The 15,626-nt window shown below is 38.2% G+C and overlaps 1 protein-coding gene across 2 annotated transcripts in view; it reads left to right on the forward strand.

Moving 5' to 3' along the window:
- PDK1 (pyruvate dehydrogenase kinase 1) overlaps positions 1–14,669 on the forward strand; it is a 33,093-nt gene extending 18,424 nt beyond the window's left edge. The window contains exons 9-11 of one of the 2 annotated variants that reach the window (XM_025934147.2): positions 5,329–5,439; positions 9,217–9,330; positions 12,055–14,669. In XM_025934147.2, coding sequence (XP_025789932.1) covers positions 5,329–5,439; positions 9,217–9,330; positions 12,055–12,195 — 366 coding nt within the window. In that variant the 3' untranslated portion in view covers positions 12,196–14,669. The remainder of the gene's footprint in view (positions 1–5,328; positions 5,440–9,216; positions 9,331–12,054) is intronic. The other variant, XM_086718908.1, reaches the window with a different exon arrangement.
- Positions 14,670–15,626: the final 957 nt, after the last annotated feature.

The following is a 15,626-nucleotide window of genomic DNA, read 5'->3' on the forward strand; positions in this document are numbered from 1 at the left end:
AACTGTTGTACACTGCTTTAGGCAAACTTCAGGTTCATCAATTATCTCTAATTGTTTTTGACATATTTCTGAGGATCAGGGGTGGGTGTATACAAGACATTTTGCACTGGGGAGCTCAAAATCAGGCCAAAGAAAGATAGCCTTCCCAGTGGCTGCCAGGATGCCAGTTTCACTCTGATTGCATGTTACTGATGGGAGTGGAGATGGGGGTGGGAATAAGCCAAGTTAAAACAGCACAGAGTCCACTGGTTTTGTTTTGCCTACGTGTTCCCTAAATTGCTGCAAACCTTTGGTTAATTTCTGGAGTTCTGAACAAATTTGATTCTGACAGTATTTGCCTTTTTCTTGGTGCTTTCATGGATGAGAGACTCCTTTTTCTACAATTTTTGCTGATGTCCCTCTTGCTATTCTTTTTGAGAAGACTTTTGCTTATTCCATTTCCTGTTCCTTCATACAGGCCCAGTTTTAGATGTCAGGCTTTATTGTTTTGTTTGTTTTAACTGAAGCTTTTAAAATCTTTTCTTCAGCTCTGTTCTGAAATTGCATAATGATGTGACTTGGTGTGGGTTTTTTCTTACTCATTGGTCCGGGCCCTTAGAATTTCCGTTGCGTCCTTGGCACTTTCTTCCCTACTGCTTCACTTTTTGATAGTCTTATTTGGAGGATGCTGGTCTTCATGAATTGATCTCTGATTTTCCTTATCCTTTTCTCCTGCTTTTTATCTCTTTAAACTTTTCATTCTACTCTGTGAGATGTCCTTGACTTTGAATTTCCAACTCTTCTATTGAATTTTCATTTCCATGATCTTATTGTAAATTTCCAGGAACTCTTTATTTTTTATTATTCCTTTCTTAGAGCATTCTGTTTCAGTTTTATCTTCTATTATCACTCTGAGGGTAGTAATAATAGCTGTATTTTTTTAAAAAATTAGTATGCCGGGCGCCTGGGTGGCTCAGTCGCTTGAGTGTCCAACTTCGTCTCAGGTCATGATCTCGCTATTCATGGGTTTGAGCCCTGCATCAGGCTCTATGCTGACAGCTCAGAGCCTGGAGCCTGATTTGGTGTCTCCCTCTTTCTCTGCTCCTACCCCACTCGTGCTCTGTCTCTGTCTCTCTTTCAAAAATAAATAAACATTAAAAAAAATTTTTTTTTAATTAGTATACCTTAACTGTCTACACTTTTCCCTCTGAATTTCTTTTTTCTGTTTATCTCTCTTGGCTGTTCATTTAAAAAGAGTGAGACACAAATAAATATATGGCAAATACCATCTGTGTGCTAAAAATGTAATGGGAATGCATCACTTTTTTTCAGCCCAGATGCTAAAGTATGTCTATTTTTTGGTTGTGTGTCAGCTATTTGCTCATTAAGGTTTACTTGATTCAAAGTAAGTCCCACATGTCTTCTGCTTTGGGGCCTCAGTTGTGCTACAGTATCGTCTTTCTCATACCTTTTTCTGTTTCTCTTTCATGTGTTTTTACATGTTGGTCTGTAGCTGTTTTCTTTCACTTGTGGTCATCCATCACAGCATAGATCAAGATTCACTGAGGTCTTAGACACTTAGCAGAGATTTGTCCTGTGCTGGTGGACAGGCTCTGTTTGGGGAATCTGTCTCTTTGGTGTAAAGAAAGCTTTATAATGACCTGGCAGTTCCATTCCTAGGTATATACGCCAAAGGACTGAGAACAGATACTCAAGCTAAAACTTATACAAGAAGGTTCATAGCAGCATTATTCATAATAGCCAAAAACTGGAAATGGCCCAGATGTCCATCAACTAAAAAACAGATCAACAAAATGTGACATAGCCACATAATGGAATATTATTGGGCCATAAAAGGAATGAAGTATTGGTATCTGCTACAACATGGCTGCTACAACACTGGAAAGATGACACTAAGTAAAAGAAACCAATCACAAAAAACACATACAATTCTATATATGTGAAATGTCCAAAGTGGGCAAATGTATAAAGACAAGAAATAGACTAGTGTTTTCTTAGGAGTGTGATCAGTAGAGAGTCCAGGATTTCTTTTTGAAGTAATGAAAATAATCTAAAATTTGTGGTGATGGTTGTACATATCTGTGACTGTATTGAAAACCATTCAGCTTTTACATTTTACATAGGTGAATTTTATGGCATGTGAATTATTTCAATAAACTTGTTTTTTTTTTTTTTTAAAAGAAAGGCTCATAAGGGTCTTGAACAGACTGTTCTAGAGGTCTCTAAAAACTCTACTCATATTAGGCATAGTCACTTGACTGCACCTGCTCCTGTTATCTCTACTCCTATTAAATGCTTCCTTTAATTTTATTCAGTAGAGTTTTCATCCCTATCACTAATACTAGATTTTCAGGCTCAAGGTCTGCTTTTAACATATTTATACAGATATGTAGAGAGAAAAATAATGCTGAATGATATGTATTAAAAAGTCAACACGATGGCTTAAAGTTGAGTTTTTATATAGTCTTTTTTTTTTTTTTTTTTAATGTTTATTTATTTTGAGAGAGAGAGAGAGAGCAGGGGAGGGGCAGAGAGAGAGAATCCCAGGCAGGCTCTGCGCTGTCATTGCAGAGGCCGGTGTGTGACTCGGTCTCATGAACTGAGCCAAAATTAAGAGGCGGGTTCCTGAGTGAGCCCCCCAGGTGCCCCTATATAGTCTTTATCCCATTCTTTTAGCTTATTCAAATTTTTGACATTTTTCACCTTTTTTCTCTGCTAAGAATCCTGTGAGACAATTGTTTTTTTCCAGCATTCGAATGGAGCTGCTCTTTCAGATTTGATGTTTATGCTGTATTCAGTAAATAACATAAATGTTACAGCCACATCTTTTAAATTAAAATGTAAATGTCTTGGTTCATACCCTGTTGGTGATTTTACAAACTTGACATTGATAAGCTCTTGAGTAAGAAACTTCAGGAGCTCTGGGTGAGTTTAGGGTTAATAAATCTCTTTCCTTTAGAGCTGTCATCAAGTTAGTAGTGGTTCATTTCCCTTGGACCTGAAATTCACGTGAATTAGCCCAGGGAGGTCAGTGTTATTGGAAACAGGAAGTTAGGGATAGTAACTCTTGGTTAGATGACACTGAGATGTGGTGATTTCACACACTAAAAACTTTAAACATAATTGCCAGACTTCTCTTTCTAAGCCTTTTTGTTGACGTTACTCTGCACCATGATCTCTTTCATAATCTCTTGATATTTCCTTTATGTAGGTTTGTTCCCATGAGTCTAGATTTTTTTTCTTCAAATTATCTTAATCAGAAAATTTTTAATTTTCACATCTTTCTCAATATATTTGTTGTCAGTCTTCCATTCTTAAATATGTACTGACCAACCGTCTGCCCTTCTCTACTATTAATCCCTCCATCCCTTTTTCCACAGAACTCAAATACTCTGGTGTAATGTCATTTGGTACAATTCTCTTGGAAACTCTTTTGACCACTTTAAAAATCTGCTGGTTCCAGTTTATTATGTTTTTGGCTGCAAAACAAAAAGGGGTTACCTTTCTCAGTTTTTAACTACATTCCTATGGCTTAATTTACCCCCTTCACCTCTAATAAGATGACACTTCTCAAAGTCACCTCTGTCCTTTATGCTCAGCTCTCTGCTTTTCTAATACTGGCCTCTGGCTAGAAATCACTTCTTGTTTCCTACAAGATTGCTATAATCTGTCTGGCCAAAGGTTAAGGAAAACCAGGAAGTATTTATTGAAGTCTACCTTTTAATCGTAATATCTATTCTAATATATTTAGTTAATATTTATGGAACACCCACGCTTCTTAGTCATGTTACCAGCAAACGTGCGGCAGAGCATTAAAGAATGAATAATTAACAAATTGATGGATTTCAGAAAATATTCAGAGCTCTTTATTAATCTTACTAAAATAAATCTCATCACTGGGCTTTGAATTCAAAGCCAAGAACAATTTCAAGCACGTGTACTTACAGGTTCTGATTAAAGTCTTTATATATTTTTGCCTTATATTGTAATTTTCTAATTGTAGATATATCAAAGGCAAGCCATCAAATGGTATTTCAAAGCAGATTTTTATTTTAAAAATTAAAATATCTATGTAACTTTTATTATGAAAGTAGTATATATACATACTGTAAAGATATTTAAAGATCATATAAAAACTCAACTATAAGCCGTCTAGCCTATTGACTTTTTTTTTAATAACGTGCTTTTAAACTTATTTGTGACCAAGTCTTTACTTTTATTTTTTTTACTTTTTTTAAGTATCTCTGCACCCAGCATGGGGCTCCAACTCACGACCCTGAGATCAAGAGTCAGGATGCTTTACCAACTAAGCCAGCCAGACATCCCTAGCCTAGTGACTTTTTAACCATTCAGCATTATCTCTCTGTCTGTCTATCTATTCATTTGTTCATTCATTCATATACACACATATGTTAAAGCAGATTTGTTTATGACAACTGTATAATGTCATAGATAGTAAAATCAATTTAGATTTTGTGACAAAAGAAAATAACTGTAATAGATGAGAATGTAAACTATAAATAGAAAATAAGACCATGTTAACTATGAAGGAAACAGAATGAAATAGTCTGTAAATAAATTACTAAATTCCACCTACCGTATGATTTGAGTTGAGAAATGACATTAGAACAATATAAAGACCAGTATACTTTAAAAACTCACCAGAAAGCTGTCTGGGGTTCTGTGCAGCTGAACAATGTCTTGTGGACCTCTTTCATGCCAGTATATACAGTTCTACATTGTACGTAATGGCTCAATAGTATTCTATTTTAGAATGTGCATTAGTTTACTTAAATAGTCCTCTATTAAGATTGTAATCCACTTAGCGGAGCCTTCGATAGCTCAGTTGGTAGAGTAGAGGACTGTAGATTGTAATCCACTTTTAGCTATTCTACATAGTGCTGTGATGGATATCCTCATACATACTTTGCATACTTCTAGGGAAAGCACTGTTGGGTCAAAGTGTACATGCATTTTGAATCTGATTGTCAAACCACCCACCAGAAAGGATTAACAAATTTATTGTTACATCCAAGATAGACTTAGTTTATGCCCCATTCTGTTCCCACTGTACTGTTTGTGTGTGACTTGAGTAAATATACAGAGCCACAGCATTGACTCTGTATTGTGATGGAGTTTGTTATGTGTTAGAATTGTCCATACTGGAGGAGTTGTATGAAGCCTACCAGTGAGGAAACTGCTTACACTCGTAACTTGGATTGCATGGTACTCGTTTTTTAAAAGCAGTATTCTCCAGCCAGCAGTTGTGTGTTGGTGTTTTGCTGTTTATGGGACTTGGTCATAGGGCATGATCCTTTCTCACCGTAGATGAGTGACCGAGGAGGTGGTGTTCCTCTGAGGAAAATTGACAGACTCTTCAACTACATGTACTCAACTGCACCCCGGCCTCGTGTTGAGACATCTCGAGCAGTGCCCCTGGTATGTGATCAAGAAATAGTGAAGTACAAAAAAGAAAAAGAAAAGAAAGAATGAAGTGTGTTTTTGTGAATTGCCAAAAAAATAAAATAAGTACCAAATAAATTACCAAATAAATCAGGTAAGCACTTGTGTAGGGTACCCCTAAGGAAGAAACGAAGCTAATAGAAAAACACTCTCCTCTAAATTTAAACAGCCTTTGGCTGGTTTCTTCTTTTGATTGAAAAGAGCACAAGACATGGGTCGCCTGGGTGGTTTGGTCAGTTGAGCGTCTGACTTCAGGTCAGGTCATGATCTCACAGTTCGTGAGTTCGAGCCCAACGTCAGGCTTGTGCTGACAGCTCAGAGCCTGGTGTCTGCTTCGGATTCTGTGTCTCCCTCTCTCTGTCTGCCCCTCCCCTGCTCACTCTGTGTCTCTTTCTCTCAAAAGTAAATTTTAAAACATTAAAAAAATTTTTTAATTTTTTATTAAAAAAAAAATTTTTTAATGTTTATTTATTATTGAGAGACAGAGAGAGACAGAGCATGAGCATGGGAGGGGCAGAGAGAGGAGGAGACAGAATCCAAAGCAGGCTTCAGGCTCTGAGCTGTCAGCACAAGCCCAACACGGGGCTTGAACTCACAAACCGCAAGATCATGACCTGAGCTGATTGGACGCTCAGCCAACTGAGCCACCCAGGTGCCCCCAAAAAAATTTTTTTAAGAGAAAAGAGCACAAGACAAAGTATTGTTTTACAGTTCTCGTTGCCTCACTTGATAGTGATGTGTCAGTAGTGTTCATGTGGTTAACCATGTTTTGATACACCATGTCTAACGTGAAGACTAAATTACCGGTTTTACTAGCATTTGGCCAACACTGATTTACTCTTCAGTGTTGGTTTCTTTTTCCTCAAGTACTGATAATTAGAAAGAACTCATATTCTAGACTCAGAAAAAAGACTAGAGTGCTGATCATCTAATCACCAGCCTGGAAAAGGCTCAAATTATTTTTGTTGTGATGGTAGTTTTTATTGATCTCAGCTACCTATTTTCAGATATAATGTGATCGGCTTTTGAACTGGTTGCATCCTTGTCCTCTAACCCCTAGAAAAGCACTTTGCCAAATCTCTGACCTGTAACTCTGGAAGAGCTGTTCTTCTGGGCTTTAAAACTTCTCTGACATATGCATTGGGGTTATGCAGTAACATGATGACATACAGTACCAGATGGATCTATTTTAGGTTCTTTCTAAGAAGTTCCTAGAAGGACTTTATTCTAACAGTTTTACTTGTTACACAGCACAGATTCTGTCATTACAACTGTAATATAGTTCATGTTCTTACCATACTTTTAAAATGATTACTCCAGGGATGTGCTTCTCAAATTGAGATACATGTGCATCCATGTGCCAACAGGCAGACATGGTCAAATAATAAACAGGAGCATCTTCTTAGATTCTTAGCTATACCGCTTTGTAATAACTATTGTAGAATTTTTATGAAGAGTGGCATAGAATACCAGTCCAGACTCTGGATCAAAACTGTCTGATTCCCTGCCCCACTCCACTCTATCCTGGCTGTATAGCTTTGAGAAAATTATTGAACTTTTAATGCTGTAGTTTTCCTAACTTTAAAAATCAAGTTATTGTGAGGATTGAGTTAATATACGTAGAATTACTTTTTATGGTGCCTGGCATGTAGTAAATGCCATATAAGTGTTATTTAGGATGCAACACTTACGTGAATTTTTAAGAAAACAAGAGGTGTGGCGTGGCACAGGCTTCTCTGTACATCGACATAGACTTACCAAGGCTAAGACCACCATTAGGCTCTTACAGAGCTTCCCTCCTCGTGTCACAGCCACTTTGTAAGTAGACCCAGTAAGCCAGCACTGGGACGGCTGGAGAAGTGCTGCTTGACATCCACGGGCGTGACCATCTCGTCTACCTGGTTACTGAGTGCTTCCTCCATGTGGACACCTGGTGGGCATCTGCATGGACAGAATATCTTCACAGTGGAAGCCCGTTCAGAGACAACCATCCACATTTCTCTCTTCCAGACCTTCTTCTCATTAGTTACCCAGTTTTGTTCTAAGTCCCTGACCGGCCAGCCAGCTTCCTTGCCACTGCCTGTGAGTTCCTGTAGTCGCAGAACTCCCAGCTCTGCCCGCTGGTAGGATTCACTTCACGCCCACCTTTCAGGCCTGCCTCTGAGAAGGGTCGTAGCGAAAGGGCAGTCCACTTTGGCTGGTGCTGGCAAACATGTAGGTCGTGGGTGCACCAGGCCCATGGTGTTCTCTTTCCCTGTTAACTGTTTATAGGGGAAGCCCTGTGAGTCCCTGTGTGTGGTTGAGGTAGAGGCAGGTGATCAAGTAGATCAGGTACCATGGGATCCTGAGCCACATGGCTTGTGCAGTTTCCTAGAGGCTATTTCTGGGACCATTTAATGCATCAGTCAGGGTCCCAACCAAGGAACGAAATAGCTCATTCAAATTATAATGCAAGGAAGGCATATTGGCAAACAAATTACAGAGCTATGGGCAGGGGTAGTATAGGGATCCAGGGCTGGCAGCATAGAGCTGTTCCCACCCTGAATCAAAGGGAGAAGGAGAAGTTGGCAGAACCCAGAAGAAGAGACAGTAACAGAGCAGCTGCTTACACTCAGTGGTCCAGCCCCAAGGGAAGCAACTCAGCAGGAAGAAAGCAGAGGAATAAATATCCTGACTTGACTCCCCCTGAACTCCTACAGACTTCCCTATTGGCTGGACCCACTGGAAGCAGAGGGCAGGGGGATCCACTGACATAATCCTCCCGGGGCAAGGAGTAATGTGGAGAATGGGTTGTTGATTTGGAGGGATAAACAGAAACTCTGGTTGGAAAGGTCAAGTAATAAATGGTAGAGTTAGGTAAAGCCAGAGCCTGCATTTGTTGATAGCATTCTGATTCCCGAATCCACAGAAACTCTTAACTGAAGTGTTAACATGGAATATCATCGAACATCTGACTTGGTGATAAAAACTGTTTTTACATTTGTCCAAATGTTTTGCTTTGCATTAAAGAATCTGTAGGATTTATTCAGGTAAAGAAGGCCATTCCAGATACTGGGAACAGGATGAACAAAGACACAGAAGTGAAAACTAACATTTGTTTGAGGAACTTAAGAGCAGGAGATTTGGTTCAGCTGGACTGGAAGGTGGGAGGCAGAGACCTGGTCTGATCAGGTCTTGAAAGCTCTTTTTAGAAGCTTGAATTTTATCTCAAGGCAGTGGGTTGGGGATGGTGGGTGGGTAGGGCGTGGTGTTAGCGGTGATGTGCTTTGTAGGTTTTTAAGCAGGGAAGTGACTTGTCAGTGAGTAGGAAAGTGGACCTATTATTGATCGATCCAGGTTCAGAACACAGGCTGGAAATTCATGGTATGAAGTCAAAAGATGTATGTATCTCTGAGGCTGCAACAAAGCTTTTTCTACTCTTGCTCCTAAGAGAAAGAACATGTTTTATGTGATATTGCCGAAAGCAATACTGGGATACTGTAGAGCATGGCAGCGAAGAAGAGCAATGTGCTGTTCTAGATCTACAGGAGTCATTCTACAGAAAAAAAGAATGAGTTTTAAATGACCAGCGGGGAGTCATCTAATGTAGTACCCAACTAGGCTTCCGTCTGATCAGTATTAGTAGTTAGGTATTAATGATCTCTTACATGCAGGCTCTGATAGCCATGGGATACTCAGAAGCATTTATTTTAACTAGAAAAGTATTTTACTGTGTGGCTTTCTGAATAGAATTTCATTTTTCTCATCAAACAGGCTGGTTTTGGTTATGGATTGCCCATATCACGTCTTTATGCCCAGTACTTCCAAGGAGACCTAAAGCTATATTCTCTAGAGGGTTATGGGACAGATGCAGTTATCTACATTAAGGTAATAACATAGTCTTTTTGATTTAATAATACTTCTTTTGGTTATGAGAAAAGATGCCAATATGTAGCTTTAATGAAATTTTCTTTTACCTCATTGCTATTAAAATATAAGAATGTGGTTTTTATGTAGGATCTCATCTATATTCACAAATGATCTCTTTGATTATGGGAAAAGACACACTCTAATCTGAAATGATCAGGACTATGGTTGTTAGAAAAAAAGTCAGGTTGAAGTGGGGAATCATATACCACCTCATGCTAGTCAGAGTGGCTAAAATGAACAAATCAGGAGACTATAGATGCTGGAGAGGATGTGGAGAAACGGGAACCCTCTTGCACTGTTGGTGGGAATGCAAACTGATGCAGCCACTCTGGAAAACAGTGTGGAGGTTCCTCAAAAAATTAAAAATAGATCTACTCTATGACCCAGCAACAGCACTGCTAGGAATTTACCCAAGGGATACAGGAGTGCTGATGCATAGAGGCACTTGCACCCCAATGTTTATAGCAGCACTTTCAACAATAACCAAATTATGGAAACAGCCTAAATGTCCATCAGCTGATGAATGGATAAAGAAATTGTGGTTTATATACACAATGGAATATGACTTGGCAATGAAAAAAGAATGAAATATGGCCTTTTGTAGCAACGTGGATGGAACTGGAGAGTGTTATGCTAAGTGAAATAAGCCATACAGAGAAAGACAGATACCATATGTTTTCAGTCTTATGTGGATCCTGAGAAACTTAACAGAAGGCCATGGGGGAGAGGAAGGGGAAAAAAAAAAAAGTTAGAGAGGGAGAGAGCCAAACTATAAGAGACTCTTAAAAACTGAGAATAAACTGAGGGTTGATGGGGGGGTGGGAGGGAGGGGAAAATGGGTAATGGGCATTGAGGAGGGCACCTGTTGGGATGAGCGCTGGGTGTTGTATGGAAATCAATTTGACAATAAATTTCATATTAAAAAAATGAAGTGGGGAATCATAAAAAGTTATATATCATAGAAGTTTAATTTTAATATAAAACACATGAATGGACATTGATCCACCAATCTTTTTTTGATGTACTGCCATGGTCTTTTCTTTGAATAGGAGTCTGCAGATTCAAGTTTCAGTAGTCTTTCTTGCAGAAGCTATACTTATAATGCATTGTTTTGATTTCTTTAAACAAAGAAACAATCAAGTGCATAATCCTTTCTTATTTATATGTAGTCCCTTACAGATGTCTTCTGACTCGGATTTGATGGCAATTTTTATGTGACTTTCCTTCATAAGTCTTTCCAAAGCATTCATCTTAGTTTTCAAAGAACCTACCCCCACCCTTGTTTTGCATTTTGTTTAAGCAGTACTTGTTTAGTACTTGATTACATTATGTAATTACAATGATAGAAGTGCCTAACAGATTTGGGAACAAGCACAGGTGATTCTTGGTAAGCATATAGCTCACCTTGTAGGAGCACAAGCAGTTAGCCTACTGGCCTGTGATGTTCCATGTGTTTATGCAAAGATCAGCATATTTTACAGGGTTAGAGAGTACTGAGCCCCATCAGCCCACTGGTACCTCATATAGTGACTCAAGTTTCTTGGTCTGGCCACTAGATGGCACCTATTTTATAGGAAATGCTGAAGACTGTATATTGGAAAAACTAAATTTATCTGAAAAGGTTAAATTCTTCCAAGATAATAATTTTTTTTTCAAACCAGCTCAATTGTGAGTAACTTTAAAAGGGCGACATGAAGGTAACATTTTTATTAGCAAATGTAACATTTTTGATCTAGCCTACAGAAGAATAAGGGGTTCTGGCAGTTCTGGCATATTTAAAGAGAATATATAGGTGAAAGGTTTTCAATTCCACTTTGGAAAAAAATAGAAGACAGGAATCTTATAAAATCATTAAAATCAGTGTCAAAGACCTTCCTTACCATTATCGGAAAGAGATTTCCTGTTCAATATTTGCTGCATCTTAATACCTGTGGCTTAACGTTGAATTCCTGCTAAAATAACTTGAAGAAGATCAGGAAAAACATAGTCTGTCTCAGATTCCACTGATTTACAGGAAACTGAAATAGAACAGTGAATTAATGGTGATGGTATGTTGGAAACATGGAATTATGCACAATGCAGAAATCCCATATGCCATAACAAATTGGTGGCTTTAATGGTAGGAGAAGAAACACAGGATCAAACCCAAGGCCAAGAATTTTTCAAGCAAAAGCCAAGACGCCTTAGACATGGTTTTGTATTTATCGAGAATCTTTTTAGGATGGCTGCTGAAAAAAATAGTATTTCTTCTAACAAATAATTGAAATAGAGTTCATTAAATGATTGTATAATTATATGTTAAGGTACATATGTCAATTTTTATGCTTTTACACTTAACTGATTTTTTCAGTTAACCAAGTTCTGGGTCGTGTTTTTATAAGAGGCATCTCCTTTCCCTGTGTAAAATTTCAATCCAGCAGCTTCCAGGCTGGCTGGACAATTACTGCAAACAAAACAGTAAAGCAATATGCACACCCAGCAGTGCAATAGACTTAGTAAATAACGCGTTTCAAATATGTACACTGTTTCATAATGTACGTACATGCTGTTAATGATTAGTAAAATACGAATCCAATAAAGTACTGTTTAATTCGTAATGACCTTTTTGCCATTGTATATTTTCTCAAATAGTGGATTCTAAAAACAAAGCGCCAGACTTTTAAGTCTTGCTCTTTCTTTCAGGCTCTGTCAACAGACTCGATAGAAAGACTCCCAGTGTATAACAAAGCTGCCTGGAAGCACTACAACACCAACCACGAGGCTGATGACTGGTGCGTCCCTAGCAGAGAACCAAAAGACATGACAACATTTCGCAGTGCCTAGATCCGTTCGGGACACCTGGAAAATCCAAATGTGGCTTCTGTATTAAATTTGGAAGGGATGATGTTCAGAACCACATTATACCAAATACGTCATGTGTTATTTTCAGAATTAACTATTTGGGTAGAATAGATGGAAAGTGAATTCCATTTATGTCCGTCAAGGCTACTAAAGGATGAAATTGTACCTATTTTTCACTTATATTTTCACAGTTAATTGAGCATATTTTTAAACACCTGTAGTTTTGGTCAACTTTTCTCTTTATGGTAGACTTCAGAAGCACGGAAGTCTTTGGGTTTCTACGGAAAGCTGTGTGTGTGTGTTTGTGTGTGTGTGTGTGTGTGTTTCAAAGAACTTTTCGTTCATGTCTGCTAGAAACATTTTCTTCATAATACCGATAAGCTAGTTAGCCATCCTTCTGTTTTCTGGAGTTGTGCCATCCTTCATTAGTGTGTAATGACAGCTGTAATAAGACAGTCTTCAGATGTACCAGTGACTGACTCTAAGTGAAGCAGAAAACAGTTGCCGTGTTAGTGAAGCAGCAGCCACCTTTCAGCCTCTACCTGCACTGTCTTCACTCTGAAGGTGATTTATCATTTTTTAGTTTCATTGCAAGGGATTGTAATAAGTTCCCTGTGAAGCTAAGCCAAGATTGTAGGCAGTCTCCCCTGAATGTGCTTCTTGTGATTAATGCAGGGGGAAATTTTTATACTAAAAACAAACTAGCAGCTGCTAAAATTCTAGAAAAGAAATTGAGGGCAAAGCAGTGAGTCCCCAAAATTGAACTATAGATTATCGTGATTATCTGGGGGAACTTTTGAGACAGAGAGCTTTTCTGGGTTCTACTCCAGACATACAGAATCAGACTGTCTGTGGCTGGAGCCCAGGAATCACAATCTTTAAAACGCTTCCCAGCTGAGTCTGATGCCTCACCCAGTTAGGAAACCACTCTTTTAAAGTGAGTGACCATACCACATTTCCTAAAGTAACAGAGATCTTTAGGTTTTGATTCTCACTTACTGAAAGGTCAGACTTCTAGACTCCAGGAAAAGACCAGCACTCTCAGGCCTGGTGCAATTAAAAGCATAATTAAAAGCTGGAGACAAATTGACTGTGTGAGAACAGTCAAGTAACCAAAGGATCAGAACCATAAATGGACAAGTATTGACAAAGAACATATATTTTATAAGAAATGTTTAGAGTCTGTTGTCAGGAAAACTTCAGCTAGGGCTTAGTAACAATTCTTTGCATTCATATGGTAATTTGTAGTTTACCAGTACTTTGCTAGATTATGATAACTCTGTTGGGCCTTAAAACAGTTACAGAGCTGGTGGTATCATCCTTGATTGGAGACTCAGAGGGTGGTCCAAAGTTGCACAGAATGGGAGGCAGGGCCTGAGCTCTACTCACTGATCACTGTCAGCCGCCAAGTCTGGGAGACCATGAAGTTAGAGGACCTTGTGAGTCATACCTCATCATGTAAGGTGACAGGGAAATATAGTGAAAATACATTTAAGGTAAGATTTTAAATGTTTAAAGAACAGCTTTACTACTTAAACGTGGGGAACTTACATTGGGTCGAAACACCTCACTTTCAAAATTAGTTTAACAATTCTATACACATTTGTAAACTGGAAGGGATGTAATAGGGCAGTTAGTCCAGGATCCTCACTTGAGAGGTAATAGTCCTGAGACTTGTGGTGTGTGGTTTGCCCAGGGGTTCTTAGCTAATTCGACCAAATGTTGGAAAAAGAGATCTTTTACCTAATCTATATTGTTCCTTAATTATGGATTTTGTGAAAAGTAATAGGATCTGCTAGTGGATGATTTATATTAGTTAAAAGTGTTACAACTTTTTAGCTTTAAATTACACCTTTTTTGTAATGATGAAATATTTTAGAATTCTTTAAATCAAAATACTCTTTCCTAAATAAGACATTTGTACAACTGACATAAACTTGATGTTTTACTTATAAAACACTTTCTCTCCCCCCACCCAAAATTAAAGGAAAAGTGAAATGTTTTCCTTTATCTTCTTTTTAAGGTATAACAACTTTTTTACCTTGTTATGTGGTAATGGACAAAAGATTACATACAAAAATATTTGGGGGCTAGCATTCGCCTCGATGGTTTCAAATCATTGTGCTCCTTGAAAAGTTTTTAGATTCTTAGGCTGTTTCGTCCACCAGCATTTAATGTGATGCCATGTAGCTATAAAAATATACTGAAGGATAAGCAGTGGATACTAAGTGATTTTTATAATCTGGGCATTTAATGAATGTGCCAACATTTTTTAGGAAGAATCGCAAAAATATCCTCCCTATACTTAAATTACTGGCTGGCTTTAGATGTCTTCATACTTAATAGTGATCACTTTCTTGCACTGAAGTTTTTACATGAAGATGTTTAAGTGGAAGTCTACCATATTATTTTATAAAATGTTTTGTGTGTGACAATAAACTGAAAACATGAATTAACTCTTATTTTGAAAATTAACTGGGTCAATTTAGGTTTTCAAAAATATACTTTTTAAATTAGAATCTCTTCCATCATCAGGTGTCGACGTTCTATAAGAGTTCAAAATGTGGCTAGGTGGCTTACACCCAAGTCTCACTATCTTCAGTAGAGGAGATTTTTGGAACTTGATCTCCAATGTGTATATTCTAATGGAGAAAGCAAAAGGTGGAATTTGTATGGTTTGAGTTATCCTAGATTTTCACTGTCCAAACATGCAAAGAAGACTGACTACATTAGTGAAGGTCTTCTGTTGTGTGATTTTTGAAAGGTTATATTAATGTGCCCTTTGAGTAAGTTTTCACAATGTAAGTAACTGTAGGAAAGGTCTTAATTTAACCAGTATTACCCTCTGTACCAGTTGAAAATTCAGAACTAAATCTAGTCAAAGACAGATTCCTATCTTATTCCTGAATAATGGGATATGACCACAACTTCCCTTTGTTGTTAAATCCAGCAAGTTCTTTTCTTTTTTAATTTGTTTAATGTTTATTTATTTTTGAGACACAGAGCGTGAGCAGGGGAGGGGCAGAGAGAGAGGGAGACACAGAATCCAAAACAGGCTCCAGGCTCTGAGCTGTCAGGGCCTGACGTGGGGCTCGAACTCAAAACTTCGAGATCATGACCTGAGACAAAGTCGAAAGTCGGACGGTTAACCGACTGAGCCACCCAGGTGCCCCAATCCAGCAAGTTCTATAACAAACTCCGCAGGTAAATAACAGGAAACAAACTACTAGTTACTGTCCCTTTGTGGCCTGTGAATGGCTAATCAGAGAGGAAGCCAAAAATCAGCCAACCAGTTTCAGTTATGGCTTCAACTGCTGTGTCATAAATGCGAACTTTTAACAGATGGGTAATCAGGGTTGAGTTCGCTCGTTTGCAATCTTGGCTTTTCCTGAGGGAACTTTTCATCATATGTG

Source organism: Puma concolor, chromosome C1 (genome assembly GCF_028749965.1).
Source record: "Puma concolor isolate L17-30 chromosome C1, mPumCon1.1.hap2, whole genome shotgun sequence".
Classification (NCBI taxonomy): domain Eukaryota; kingdom Metazoa; phylum Chordata; class Mammalia; order Carnivora; family Felidae; genus Puma; species Puma concolor.